The sequence below is a fragment of the Trachypithecus francoisi genome, unplaced genomic scaffold, assembly GCF_009764315.1.
Source record: "Trachypithecus francoisi isolate TF-2019V2 unplaced genomic scaffold, Tfra_2.0 Contig01579, whole genome shotgun sequence".
NCBI lineage: Eukaryota > Metazoa > Chordata > Mammalia > Primates > Cercopithecidae > Trachypithecus > Trachypithecus francoisi.
The window spans coordinates 11,995,353-12,008,839 of record NW_022681442.1 but is presented as its reverse complement, the minus strand read 5'-3'; the positions used below and the strand labels follow the sequence as shown (position 1 = coordinate 12,008,839).

The 13,487-nt window shown below is 54.3% G+C and overlaps 1 protein-coding gene across 6 annotated transcripts in view; it reads left to right on the top strand.

Annotated features, from left to right (window-relative positions):
- The window catches only part of GRK5 (G protein-coupled receptor kinase 5), a 250,470-nt gene that overhangs the window by 228,704 nt on the left and 8,279 nt on the right, over window positions 1-13,487 (top strand). For all 6 annotated transcript variants that reach the window (XM_033181299.1, XM_033181333.1, XM_033181323.1 and 3 more), the window contains 4 exons: window positions 1,931-2,121; window positions 5,666-5,703; window positions 7,947-8,036; window positions 9,535-9,743. In XM_033181299.1, the coding sequence (XP_033037190.1) occupies window positions 1,931-2,121; window positions 5,666-5,703; window positions 7,947-8,036; window positions 9,535-9,743 (528 nt within the window). The remainder of the gene's footprint in view (window positions 1-1,930; window positions 2,122-5,665; window positions 5,704-7,946; window positions 8,037-9,534; window positions 9,744-13,487) is intronic.

The window sequence follows — 13,487 nt, the reverse complement described above, 5'->3', positions numbered from 1 at the left end:
ATCAGTGGATCTACCATTCTGGGGTCTGGAGGACGGTGGCCCCCTTCTGACAGCTCCAATAGTCCGTGCCGCAGTAGGAACTCCATGTGGGGGCTCTGACCCCACATTTCCCTTCTGCACTGCCATAGCAGAGGGTCTCCATGAGGGCCCTGCCCCTGCAGCAAACTTCTGCCTGAGCATCCAGGTGTTTGCACACATCTTCTGAAGTCTAGGCAGATGTTCCCAAACCTCAATTCTTGACTTCTGTGCACTCGCAGGCTCAACACCACATGGAAGCTGCCAAGGCTTGGGGCTTCCACCATGGCTCGAGCTCTAGATTGGCCCATTTCAGCCACGGATGGAGCAGCTGGGATGCAGGGCACCGGGCACCAAGTCCCTCAGCTGCACACAGCATGGGGACCCCAGACCCAGCCTGCAAAACCACTTTTTCCTCCTAGGCCTCTGGGCCTGTGATGGGAGGGGCTGCTGTGAAGACCTCTGACATGCCCTGGAAACATTTTCCCCATGGTCTTGGGGATTAACTTTCAGCTCCTTGTTCCTTATGCAAATTTAGTCAGCCAGCCTGAGTTTCTCCTCAGAAAATGGGATTTTGTTTTCTATTGCATTGTCAGGCTGCAAACTTTCCAAACCTTTATGTCCTCCTTCCCTTATAAAACTGAATGTCTTTAACAGCACCTATGTCACCCCTTGAATGCCTTGTTGCTTATAAATTTCTCTGTGAGATACTCTAAATCATCTCTCTCAAGTTCAAAGTTTCACAAATCTATAGGGCAGGGGCAAAATGCCATCAGTTTCTTTGCTAAAATGTAACAAGAGTCACCTTTGCTCCAGTTCCCAACAAGTTCCTCATTTCCATCTGAGACCACCTCAGCATGGACTTTATTATCCATATCACTCTCAGCATTTTGGGCAAAGCCATTCAACAAGTCTCTAGAAAGTTCCAAACTTTCTCACATTTTCCTATCTTCTGAGCCCGTCAAACTGTTCCAACCCCTACCTGTTACCAGTTCCAAAGTCGTGTCTACGTTTTTGGGTATTTTTTTCAGTACTGCCTCACTCCACTGGTACCAGTTTACTCTGTTAGTCCGTTTTCACACTGCTGATAAAGACATACCCGAGACTGGGCAATTTATAAAAGAAAGAGGTTTAAAGGACTTACAGTTCCACGTGACTAGGGAGGCCCCACAATCATGGCAGAAGGCGAAAGGCACTTCTTACGTGGCGATAGCAAGAGAAGAATGAGAACCAAGTGAAAGGGGTTTCCCCTTATAAAACCATCAGATCTGTGAGACATATTCACTACCACAAGAACAGTATGGGAGAAACTGCCCCCATGATTCCGTTATCTCCCACCAGGTCCCTCCCACAACACATGGGAATTATGGGAGTACAATTCGAGATGAGATTTGGGTGGGGACACAGAGCCAAACCACATCAACCAGGCACATCCTGCATGCAAGAGAAAGCCTTTACCAGGCTGTGTTCCACTTCCCAAAGCCCCACTGCCCCTCCAGCTCACCCTCACTTGGCCCTGTGATAATGGCTTCCACAGCTAGAAGGGCAGGTGAGCCCTGCTTTTCTGACTAGCCAACAAGGCACCATCCAGTCTTCTCCAGCTGATGCACACATGTGCTTCTGTGGAGGGAGCACAGACGCCATCCTGTTGGATTCACTGGGAGGTCGGGGTGCCAGCCTGCCCTACCCACCTTAGCCTTCTCACCTTGAGCCACTGAATAGGAGGAGCTGGTGTGAGCCCCTTATCAGCCAAAGAGGCCGTAGACAGGGTCACTGCAGAGGCCATCTGGGTGCAGGGGAGCAGGGCGAGGCTCCTTTGTTCCCTCCCACCCCAGTTCCCAGGATCCTGAGGAGGGAAGCGGAAGTGAGTGGCCATTTTCATGACCTCTTCATGGCACTGTTCTTGCGCTCCCAGGTCAACCTCGCCTATGCCTACGAGACCAAGGATGCATTGTGCTTGGTCCTGACCATCATGAATGGGGGCGACCTAAAGTTCCACATCTACAACATGGGCAACCCCGGCTTCGAGGAGGAGCGGGCCTTGTTTTATGCGGCAGAGATCCTCTGCGGCTTAGAGGACCTCCACCGCGAGAACACCGTCTACCGGTGAGTGGAGGGCACTAAGGCCTTCCAAGTCTAAGTCCGAGAGGGTGGGGCCAGCACCTCCGCACCCTCGGGCAGGTGGTCGCCATCGCTCTGGGAATCAGCCCTGGTCAGCACCAGGGGAGGGTGCAGAGTCAGACAGACTTTCCACTCCAGGAACCTGGGGCCCCCGGCACTGAGGAAGCGAGGTCACCCACCCTCTGGCTAGTGTTCTCCAGCCTCCAAAGTTTAGGGAAGTCAAGCAAGTGAAATGATGTTCTCGAAACTGACTGTTCCTTCAAGTCAAGGAGAATGGGCCGTGACCATTGCTCCCTCCAGTTGCCTCCATCCCAGCACCCGGGGAAGGTCAGAAGGGGCCTGGTGGCCGCTATCTGGGATCAGCCCTGGGAAGACTTGGGTGGGGTCACTGCCCACAAGCAGAATAGAGTGGCCCATTGTCCCACCCCACACTGTCCTCAGCTTACTCTGGTCTTCACCTCCTCTCCCCCCCACCCCAATCCTATAGGGACCTAGACATTGTAGGGCCGGGGGTCCAGATTCCACTTACAAGGAGCAGTGCCCTTCAGATTTTTCTCCCAGTCCTTCTGGAAGAATTTTGAAAATCTCTGTGACACTGCATTTTAAGTAGACATTTGAAATATTCCATCGTATTGAAATAGTGGCAATTTTTACTATATTGAAATTGAGCAGTTACATTACCCTCTTCAGGGGATCCAGTGGAATCTCTAGTTGCTGTCGCGAATTGATTTGCACCTGCATTTATCCAAAAAATGCACAGAAAGCTCTTTAGTGATGAGGAATTTTCTATCATTTCCTTCACTCTCTCCATCCCCCCAGAATGTTAATAATATTTTTTGCCTGAAAGTCTTTCATTGATGAGTGTACATCTCTGAAACAAATATATGGATACATATAAGAGTTTTTGAAATTCCATTTGACCATAAGGCCCTAAAACAAATATATGGATACATACAAGTTTTTTTGAAATTCCCTTTGACCATAAGCCTCTAAGTGTTAAAACAACTTCTCTGGCCAGGTATGGTGGTTCATACCTGTAATCCCAGCACTTTGTGAGGCTGAGGCAGGCAGATCACCTGAGGTCAGAAGTTCGAGACCAGCCTGGCCAACATGGTGAAACCCTGTCTCTATTAAAAATACAAAAAGTAGCTGGACGTGGTGGCACATGCCTGTAGTCCTAGCTACTTGGGAGGCTGAGGCTAAAGAATCGCTTTAAGCTGGAGATTGCAGTGAGTCAGGATCACTGCACTCCAGCCTGGGTGACAGAGCAAGACTCTGTCTCAAAATAAAATAAAATAACTGTTCCTTTTTTTTTTTTTTGAGATGGAGTCTTGCTCCGTTACCCAGGCTGGAGTGCAGTGGTGCGATCTCACTGCAAGCTCTGCCTCCTGGGTTCACGCCATTCTCCTGCCTCAGCCTCCCGAGTAGCTGGGACTACAGGTGCCCACCACCATGCCCGGCTAATTGTTTGTATTTTTAGTTTTTTTTTTTTTTTTGAGACGGAGTCTTGCTCTGTCGCCCAGGCTGGAGTGCAGTGGCCGGATCTCAGCTCACTGCAAGCTCCGCCTCCCGGGTTTACGCCATTCTCCTGCCTCAGCCTCCCGAGTAGCTGGGACTACAGGCGCCCGCCACCTCACCCGGCTAGATTTTTATATTTTTTAGTAGAGACGGGGTTTCACCGTGTTAGCCAGGATGGTGTCGATCTCCTGACCTCGTGATCCACCCGTCTCGGCCTCCCAAAGTGCTGGGATTACAGGCTTGAGCCACCGCGCCCGGCCAATTGTTTGTATTTTTAGTAGAGACGGGGTTTCACGGTGTTAGCCAGGATGGTCTCGATCTCCTGACCTCGCGATCCACCCTCCTTGGCCTCCCAAAGTACTGGGATTACAGGCATGAGCCACTGCGCCCAGCCAAGTAGTTCTCATTTCTAATCAGTTCTTTGGAACTGGGGGTTTTGACATCTGGAGTGGGTCACTATAGTCATACTCGGGAGGGGAGGAAGCTGCTTTTCTTCTGTAACTTGGAGAAGAGTTATTGAGAAGGGGGAGGTGGGAGGGAAATCCCAAAAGATGCCAGGACAGAGCATCCTGATGCAAAGAAATCCAAACCCCTAAAACTTCGGACAGGAGGGAACCTCCTGCTTGATTCTGGCAGACCCCAACACACAGCCCAGTCTGAAGACCTTTACAATGGAGCTCATCTTGGGACCAGGAAGGTTTTGAAAACAAGAAAGAATGGTCTTGATGACATGCTCTTCCCCCCATACCATCCCCCCATTTATGTTTCTATTTTGTTTTCATTCAAGTGAAGAGTCGGAAAATTTTCCCTAAGGGTTGGACAAAGAATTCTCTACTTGATTGCCTTTTATTTAAAAAGAAAAAAGAAAGCCCTCCAAGTTCCAGCTTCTCTTCTTCCAGGGGCAAAAAGAACCACAGTGCCTCCTCCCTGACTGTGACCACTTGCCACGGCCTCTCTCTGGGCTCAGTTCTGACCAGCGCCCACTAGTGAGCTGCCATGCTAGCCTGGTGGCAGCCGGCTTGTTGAGATGATGGCTCCTGCCCTTATTTGGAATCGTTAACACATCGAAAGAATGCCGTTTAAATAACAACAGCAACAAAAGTATTTTGTGATAAATAAGGATATACAAACACCAATTATCATTTGATGAGGCTCACTGGCTGGATTTGGGTACATTAACCACTCTGCTTGAGGACAGCTGCCATCAGTTAAATAAACAAAGCTGAGTGGTTGAGAACTGGAGCCTCCATCCAGATCCTGTGTAGTGTTTGCCCCATGGCTTAATGAGTTGCACACACTCCTGTTGGCTGTTCTTTTACCCATAGAGAAGACTTTTTCCTATAAAACCAGCTCCTCTGCTGGCTCTCCCCCCATCCTGGGAATGCAGAGGCTCCCCTTCTTGTGAGCAAGATTCCATCATCAAGAGAAGAGACATTAGGGACAGGATAAGGCAGCCACACCTGCACCGTGCCCTATGGCTGTGCTTTCTCCAGCACTGTAGTGTAGCTGGAGTTGGGGAATGTGCCAGTCTCCTACAGGCCCCATCCCAAAGGGGGTCTTTTTCCTGTACCCCCACCTTCTCCCCTTCGATCCTCTCTTCCCAATTGCGTAGCTCCCTTCACTCCAGGCCCTGTTCTGCCTTCAGGGCTTCCTGAGACCTGCAGGGTCTTGCCAGCCTTGGAGGGGCTCTGTTACCCCACCAGAAGTATCCTCAGCCCTAGAGTCATTGATGTGTGAACAGGGGCCATGACTGGCCTTTTCCTAACTTTCCCAGTCACCCTCCAGGGTTGGAAAATGCCTGTGGTAAACAGCAGTGTTGCTTTAAATTACTGGAAGGAGAGAAATGAGCTGAAGATCATTTTGACTCAGACCAGACAGCCTGAGCCACAAGGTGGGAAGGAAACACCCTGTGGCCACTTAGGCCTGGTTAGCCTGAGGGGTCAGCCAGGTGCCAGTGCATCCTACCTGCCCAGAATGCCCACACTCTGATGCTTGTTGTTTTTCCTTTCAGAGATCTGAAACCTGAAAACATCCTGTTAGATGATTATGGTAAGTCTTTTCCTACTCGATAGCTGAGGCAAGCATCGCAACCCAGAGAAAGCAAAGGGCCTCCCAGGGATTCTCAGAGAGGGCTGGAGAGACTGACCACAGGCCCCACTCCCACTGCTCAGTGCTGGGTACCTGGAGAAGAGAGAAAGCTGTGAGCATGGACAGAGCTCTTGCTTGGTGAACAGGCAGTGTTCAGAGAGACATAGAAATTCAGAGTTTTTTTAATTCCCTTTGATCATAAGGCTCTAAGTGTTCAAATAACTTCTGGCTGGGCGCGGTCTCTACAGCACACTGAGCAAGGAGTCCAGAATTTCGGAGATGCTGGGCAAATACTTAACTTCCACTAAGTTCTCCACCTTTCATCTTGTTTGCGAAATGGAAACAAAGCGTCCTGCCCTGCCCTGCCCACCCAGAGGGAAGAGGGTTGTGGTGAGGCTCCTACGCGACAGCTTGAGAGGGAGTTGCTTGTCAGTCTAGCCAGCTGTGAATGTCTTAGGCATTATGCTTGTGCGTTACCATCATTATTTTCTCTTGGCTGTGGGCACTGAATGGCAAGAACAGCCCCAGTAACCTTCATAGCTGTGTAGCTTCACACCTGGAAAATAGTTCCTACACCTTTTTTTTTTTTTTTTTTTGAGACAGAGTCTCACTCTGTTGCTTAGGCTGGAGTGCAATGGCATGATCTCAGCTCACTGCAACCTCTGCCTCCCACGTTCAAGTGATTTTCTTGCCTCAGCCTCCCAAGTAGCTGGGATTACAGGCATGCACGACCACACCTGACTAGTTTTTGTATTATTATTATTATTATTATTTTGAGATGTAGTTTTACTCTTGTTGCCCAGGCTGGAGTCCAATGGCGTGATCTCAACTCAGTGCAACCTCCACCTCCCCAGTTCAAGCTATTCTGCTGCCTCAGTCTCCCAAGTAGCTGGGATTACAGGCATGTGCCACCATGCCTGGCTAATTTTTATATTTTTAGTAGAAAGGGGGTTTTGCCATGTTGACCAGGCTGGTCTCAAACTCCTGACCTCAAATGATCTGCCCGCCTCAGCCTCCCTAAGTGTTGAGATTACAGGCGTGAGCCACTGTGCCTGGGTGATTTCCACACCTTTGATCTGACTAGATCTTCCCACCTGCACAGAGAAGGTCAAGACAGCATCTCTGTGCCCATTTTACAGATGACAAAACTGAGCCTCAGGGGAGCCATCCTGCCAGAGTCACCCAGCAGCATCAGTGGGGAGCCGAGGGCAGAAAGGCCAGCAGGCCCCACACCCTGGCAGTCCCCAGTAGAGGGAGGGGAGAAACTAGGTCGCTGATGACCTGAAGACAGGTCTGCATGGGCTACTGCCCTGTGGAGGGGCGGTCGGAGGGCCCAGGCCTGCCGCTGTCTCTGGATGAGCCCAGTGCCTCCCTTGGTCTCAGAACAAAGCCCACACTGCTCTTCTGCTGTCCCGACTATCAGCCCCCACCGAGCCAGGGAGTCCATGCAGCTACAGCCTGATGGAGTCTCGACACTGGCCCTTGTTGACATCTAGGCTGGAGGGGTGGGGATGGGGCCCTGCTGCCTGTAGGCAGGGAAGGGAAGGGGATGTGCTCCTTCCTGCGGGGGTAAGTTGTGGCTGTGACCCTGCCCAGGTGGGCCGTGGGAGGGACAAAGGCCGAAGTGGAGCTAAGCTTGGCGTCTCCCGCTCTCGGGGTCAGTGCTGGGCTGTGAGCTCAGATTCATCTCCAGGCTCTGCCGGGTCAGACCAGACATTTTCCCTTCTCGTTTCTCTAAAGTGAAAAACAACCAACCTCCGGAGACCAGCAAGGCAGGCCTGGGAGCTGCTTCCCAAATTGTTTTATAATTTTTTCCCCTTAAGCAAATTGTTGCAGAATGCCAAAAGGACCTCACATTTTTCCCATGAAGTAATCCCAGAACCAAGCCAAGATTCTCTGTGACCTCAGCCTTCCAAGAAGCGCGTTCGGCCTTTGACTAGGCGGGTTGGTCAACGTCCAGCCGGGTCCAGGAGTCCTATTGCATCTTTATGTTCCACTCCTGAAGAGTGGGCGTTTTCCTGTGTCCTCCACACCTGCACTCTCCCAAGGGGCTGTGGTCACCCTGAGATGGCAGATTGGGGTCCCTGTTGTCCCCGGACAGATGAGAGTGCCGAGAGCGTGTGTGCCTTGCCCACGGGCGCACAGCAAGGCCCGGCGCCCATGCGGCTGTCCCGGGAACGCACTGACCCTGCTGTCCCCCTCAGGCCACATTAGGATCTCAGACCTGGGCTTGGCTGTGAAGATCCCCGACGGAGACCTGATCCGCGGCCGGGTGGGCACCGTTGGCTACATGGGTGAGTGCTGGGCTGCCTCTGTCAACGCACCCCGATACCCACTGGGGCCGCCCCTGCTCACTGCCAGCCGAGCCCCCAGAGCCTGCCCGCAGAGCCGCTTGTCTCTGTGCACTGCTGGTCACACGCAGAGTCACAGTCTCTGCGGGGCTGCTGGGGGCGGCCTTAGCCACGGGGAGGGGGAGCACAGAGGCCCCAGATGTGATGACTGCTCTGAGCTCTCTGCACTCCCAGGTCCCAGCCCCACCTGTGTCCAAAGCCAAGCCACTCTTAGCGGTCGGGACCTCGCACACAGCGCTGCTAGGGGAGGCCACATTGAAGCAGAGGTCTAGGAGGAGAGACCCTTGAGAGGAAGGAGGTGATTCAGAAGAGCCCCCAAATGAGAGGCGCACACAGCTGCTGCGTCACCAAGCATGATTCCAGTAGAGAGCAGCCTTGGGTTCCTGACGCCTTTCCTTAGTCTGCTCTGAGACCAGAGTCCTGGGGGTTGCAGGGAAGAGACCCAGAGTTAAGTCCTGTGCCCTAGAATCCCCCATCCAATTTGGGGCACGCCCTGGGCTTCCTTCTGTGCATTTCACATGCCTACCCTCCTTCCCCTGAGAGGCAGGGGCCCCAGAGAGCTCCGAGGACCAGGCACGCTGCCACCCTCTGGTCAGGCTGGTGCCAACAGCAGCTGCATGGGAGGTGTACTTTGTCTCTGGTGCTAGAGGGCCCTTTTCAGATTGTATGACATTTGGCAACCTGTGGGGTGTGTGTCTGTGTGTGTGTGAGAGTGTGTGTGCCCACGTGAATGCTGATGGACGAATGATAGGGATGTAGGCGGGTGGATGGATGGATGGATGGATGGACGGATGGGATAGATGATGGATGGGTGGATGACAGATCTGCCTACCTGTGTGTGCATTTGCCTGGGTCTCCTTTTGCAGAGTGTTCCATGCATCTGTCTGCCCAGGCTTTCGTGTGCAAACCAGCACGTGTGTGGATGCGTTTCCCTCCAGACATACGTGCTGATGATGCAGAACTATCTTTTTTGTATTTCTATGGTGAATCTGTAATTCGCTTTATCAAAGTGGTAGACAAGACATAGCAAGAGATTGTTTGAATTACAGATACATTTAAGATCATCTGTAATTTGGGTAGATATACCTTTATTCATTGAAACAAATATACCAGTAGCACCTGTTCTGGGCCAGGTGTCACAGGTGTCATACTTGTTACAGTAGTGAATAAAGTAGCTCATGTTCTAGGCGAGGGGACATCAAGAGTGCAGGACACCTCCATCCACAGTGGTCAGAGTTCTAAAGCTACAATCAGAGTCCTTCGGGGGCACAGAGGAGAGTCATCAGGGCAGGCTCCCTGGAGAAGGTGGTATTTACCGCAGTTGGCAGGGTAGGAGTTGGTGGCAGCCACTGTCCCAGCCATGAACCTCCAGGCCTTCTGTGAACAGCGCCACCAGCTGTCTCCCCACTCCTCACTCCTCTCTCCTCTCCTCTGCCCCCAGCTCCAGAGGTCCTGAACAACCAGAGGTACGGCCTGAGCCCTGACTACTGGGGCCTGGGCTGCCTCATCTATGAGATGATCGAGGGCCAGTCGCCATTCCGTGGCCGCAAGGAGAAGGTGAAGCGGGAGGAGGTGGACCGCCGGGTCCTGGAGACCGAAGAGGTGTACTCCCGCAAGTTCTCCGAGGAGGCCGAGTCCATCTGCAAGATGGTGAGTTCCTGGTGGCCAGATGTCACCCTCAAGCTGGGGGCTCCCCTCCCTGGGCCTGGCCGCAGTCTGTCCCCAAAACAGCAAACAGGCTGAAGGGACAGGGATCTGAGCATGCTAGGGTGTGGTGGCGGGTGCAGCCCAGCAAGCTAGAGCTGAGGGCACTCCTTGCTGCGGACTGGGGTGGTCAGTGGAGGCTTCCAGGAGAAAGTCTGGGTGGGTCAGGGACACCCAGGAAGCAAGGGAAGCGGGGTGAGGGGGACAGTGTGGAACACCCTCACATCCAGCCTGTGGGGGTCTGCACAGGGCGGAGAAGCGGTTGTCTGAGCTGGTGCTCTAGACACAAAGCAACCTTGAGTCAAGCCCCTGCCCCTGCCCTTGGGCCTCCTGCTCCCACCTCTGGATCCCAAGGTGTTGGTTTAAGACGAAGAGCTGCAGGGGGTAGGGGTGATGATTTCAGTCTTTAAACATCTTATAACAAAGTTTTCCACCACTAGATGGACTGCTGGTCACGCCAGCCTGGCTCCTGCGTGGCGGGGTCTAGGGATAGTGAGGTCTGACCCACTCAAAGGCAGGGCATGGTGGGAGTGATGATTACACAAGCTGGGTGGGTGGGGCCAGATGTGGGGACTGGAAGCCAGATAAAGGAGTGACAGGAGCCATTGGAAGTGGGGAATATGGGAGTGGAGTCTGCCCGTGCCCGCCCTGCCCCTGGGCCCCCTGACACCGGCCCTCAGGCCCTTTCCTGGGAACCAGGACTAGTGGCTTTTTGGGGAGATGGCTACTTCCTGCTCCTGCCTGGCTCTCAGCCCCCAAGTCCAGCCGTGCCCCCTTGGGGCCCTCCTCCTTATGGTCCCCAGCACAGCTGTGCTGGCACCCCCACTGCAAGCAGCTGCCCTCTAATGCCACCCTTACAAGGACAGGAAGGGCCAGAGCACCCAGCTCCACACTTGCCAGCCAGACTTCCTCTTCTTTCCCTGGAGCCCCGTGTATCCGGAGCCACAGATGGGCAGGCCGGGTCTGGGAGGGGGGACCACACTTCCCACCCCTCCACATCTGCAGGGACTTTGGGGCAGGTTCAGCGTGTGCGTTGACAACCCAGGCAACTCCCAGAGTTTAGGAAGCAGCAGGCCCGGGAGTTGATTAAAAGTTGCAGTGCTTCTGCTCAGGAAGACCTGAGGCTGCGCTGCGAGCGGCCCCAGGAGGGTCTGGCTCAGCTCCTCACCCCAGAGGCCCCTCTCCTGCAGTCAAACACCTGTGCTTGGCCCCTTCCTGTCACCAGCCTCATCCTCACATCACAGAGCTGTGGGAAGAAGGCCTGTGTGTACAGCAGACCCATACCCTAATCCCACAGCTGTTGGCCCGCTGTGAGCTGGGGCCTCAGGGAAAGCCACATCGTCATCGCAGCCAGGGCTAGGGTGGGGGAACCAGAGGAGCAGTGCAGCACTGGTCGAGTACATGGAAACGTGGGTGCGAGCCATACTTGGCTGTCTCATTGGGAGATATCTGTCAGGTGCGACAAAACTAGACAAGGGAAAGAAGACAGGGTCAGACAGCCGTGGGCAGAGCATCACCGAATGTCCCAGGTCAAGGCCAGGCAATCAGAGAAGCAGGTCTTGAGAGATCTCAGCAGGGATATGGGACATACTAAGAGGATGACGAGGTGGAAAGGGCCCCAGTCTCACCCCCGGACCCCAGTCACCCACCTTGGCCCCTGGCTTTGGAGCTGGGATCTCCCGCGGCACCCTGGACCAGGGCGCTGCTGTCCCTCTGCTGCCCCCTGGTGGACACTGAGAGAAAGCCTGCTGCTCCCAGAGGACCTGTCCGGTGGGTACAAAACCACTGTCCTCTGGAAGCCTCTGGCCTTGCTGTGGCTTCCCTTACAAATGATCTTGGGTCTTGGGAGTCTGGTCTTAGGCCTCCTTCATGCCCTTGACTGCAGCATCTCTGGCATCCAGACCTACCTTGTCCCCTCCAGCTGGCGGCAGCTCAGGACACTACAGAGCCTGACTTGCCAGGAGAGCTCACAGGCCCCGGGTTCACAGGGCTATTTCTAGGCTCTGGTGGCTCCAGCCCAGCCTACCCAAAAGGGCCCCTCCACAATCAGCAAGGAAGCTGATCTCTGGCCCCCAGGTCTGTCCCCCATTCTACCTTAGCAGCCACAGAAGCCGCTCCCCCTCCTCTGGAGCCCAGAAATTCACACATCTCACCTTTTTCCCCTGAGCCCAGTCCATGGGCCCAGACCTCAGCCTCCATCTTCCCCAAGCCTCTGCTCAGTCCCAGCACTGGGCCTTAGTTCCCCTCCAGCTCCCTCTTGCCCTTCAGCCATCTTGGTCTCACTTGTCCTTCCAGCCCATCTGTACTCCTCTTCCAGGAAGCCCACTCTGCCTGCCCCACCCATCCCAGCTCACACCTTCTCTTCCTCTTACTTCTCCTGGTGTCCACCTGATAGCATGGTTGCAAACTCCTTACCTGACGACATGGCTGCAAACCATTGACCGGATGCCAGGGTTTCAAACGGCAACACGTAGGTGGGTGTTTGGTTCAGCCTGCACAGGGTGCTTCAAAAGAAGTAAATGGTAGGTTCATTGCCAAGATTTTAAAATGTGGAGATTTCATATAATAACCTGGATTTTCTGGCTTCTCTTGACAAGCAGAAGCCTCAGGCCCTGGTTGCCGTCCCACCTGGCAGGAACTGACGCATAGCCTGGCCCGGCTCACCTAGCCCACCCCTCGCCTTTCTCGCCCTCATTTGTGCCACCTTCCTGGCCAGCCACTGCAGCCTCTGCAGAAGGAGACTTGCCTCTGAGGGACTACTTAGAACAGTGCAGCACCTGGGCCCAGCCCAGCCCAATGCTTGAGCTTTGTTAAACAGTGAGGCCCCCAGAGAGAGAAGCAGAGGCATGAGCACCAGACCCTGAGCTGCCAGCCTGGTGGCCCATGGGGTCATTAGAGGGTGACGCCGTGAGCGACTGAGCTCTCTGCTTAGTCCTTTCAAGGGTGGAACCTGGTGCTGGCCCTGATACCACCTTCGATTCCTTTGTTTGGGGGGCAGCCCCCTCCAGACCCTGAGACCCAGGAGGCCGATCTGGCTACTCACTCTCCCCAGCATCCCCAGCCAGCGCAGCGCCTGCCCCACAGCAGCCGGCAGGAAGTGTACGTGGGATGAATATGAGCAAAGCGCACGGGGCACTGGGAAAAAACAAGGCTGTGCCCCTCCCCCCATGCAGGCTGCTCCTCCAGATTTTAGCCACAAAGCAGACATTTAGTAGACACCAACTGCATACAGGTGCAGCACTCAGTGGGGCAGAGGAGAAGAGAGAATCACAAGGCTGGGGCGCTGGGGGTGCGGGTCAGGGGCCGGGGCCCTGCGGTCATGTGGCCGGCCACGGCCAGCTGAGGCCCCCTGCGTGGGTCCAGCCCTCTGGCCTCATTCATAGCCACATCCCATCTCACCCAGGTGTCTGCTCCCAAAGCCTCTTCCTCTCCTGGTAACCCTCCTGCCTCTTGGTTCTGATGAAGACACTCCCCTACCTCAGCCATCGCTGGCTCCTTCTACCTCCCAATGAAAATCCTACCACCTGACCCGGCCTGCAGGATCCGCCATCATCTCCCCCGACCAGCCCCTCCCCCTCCCCGGTCTCTGATCCGCCATCATCTCCCCCGACCAGCCCCTCTCCTTCCCCGGTCTCTGTTCTCCCCCGACCAGCCCCTCTCCTTCCCCGGTCTCTGATCCGCCATCATCTC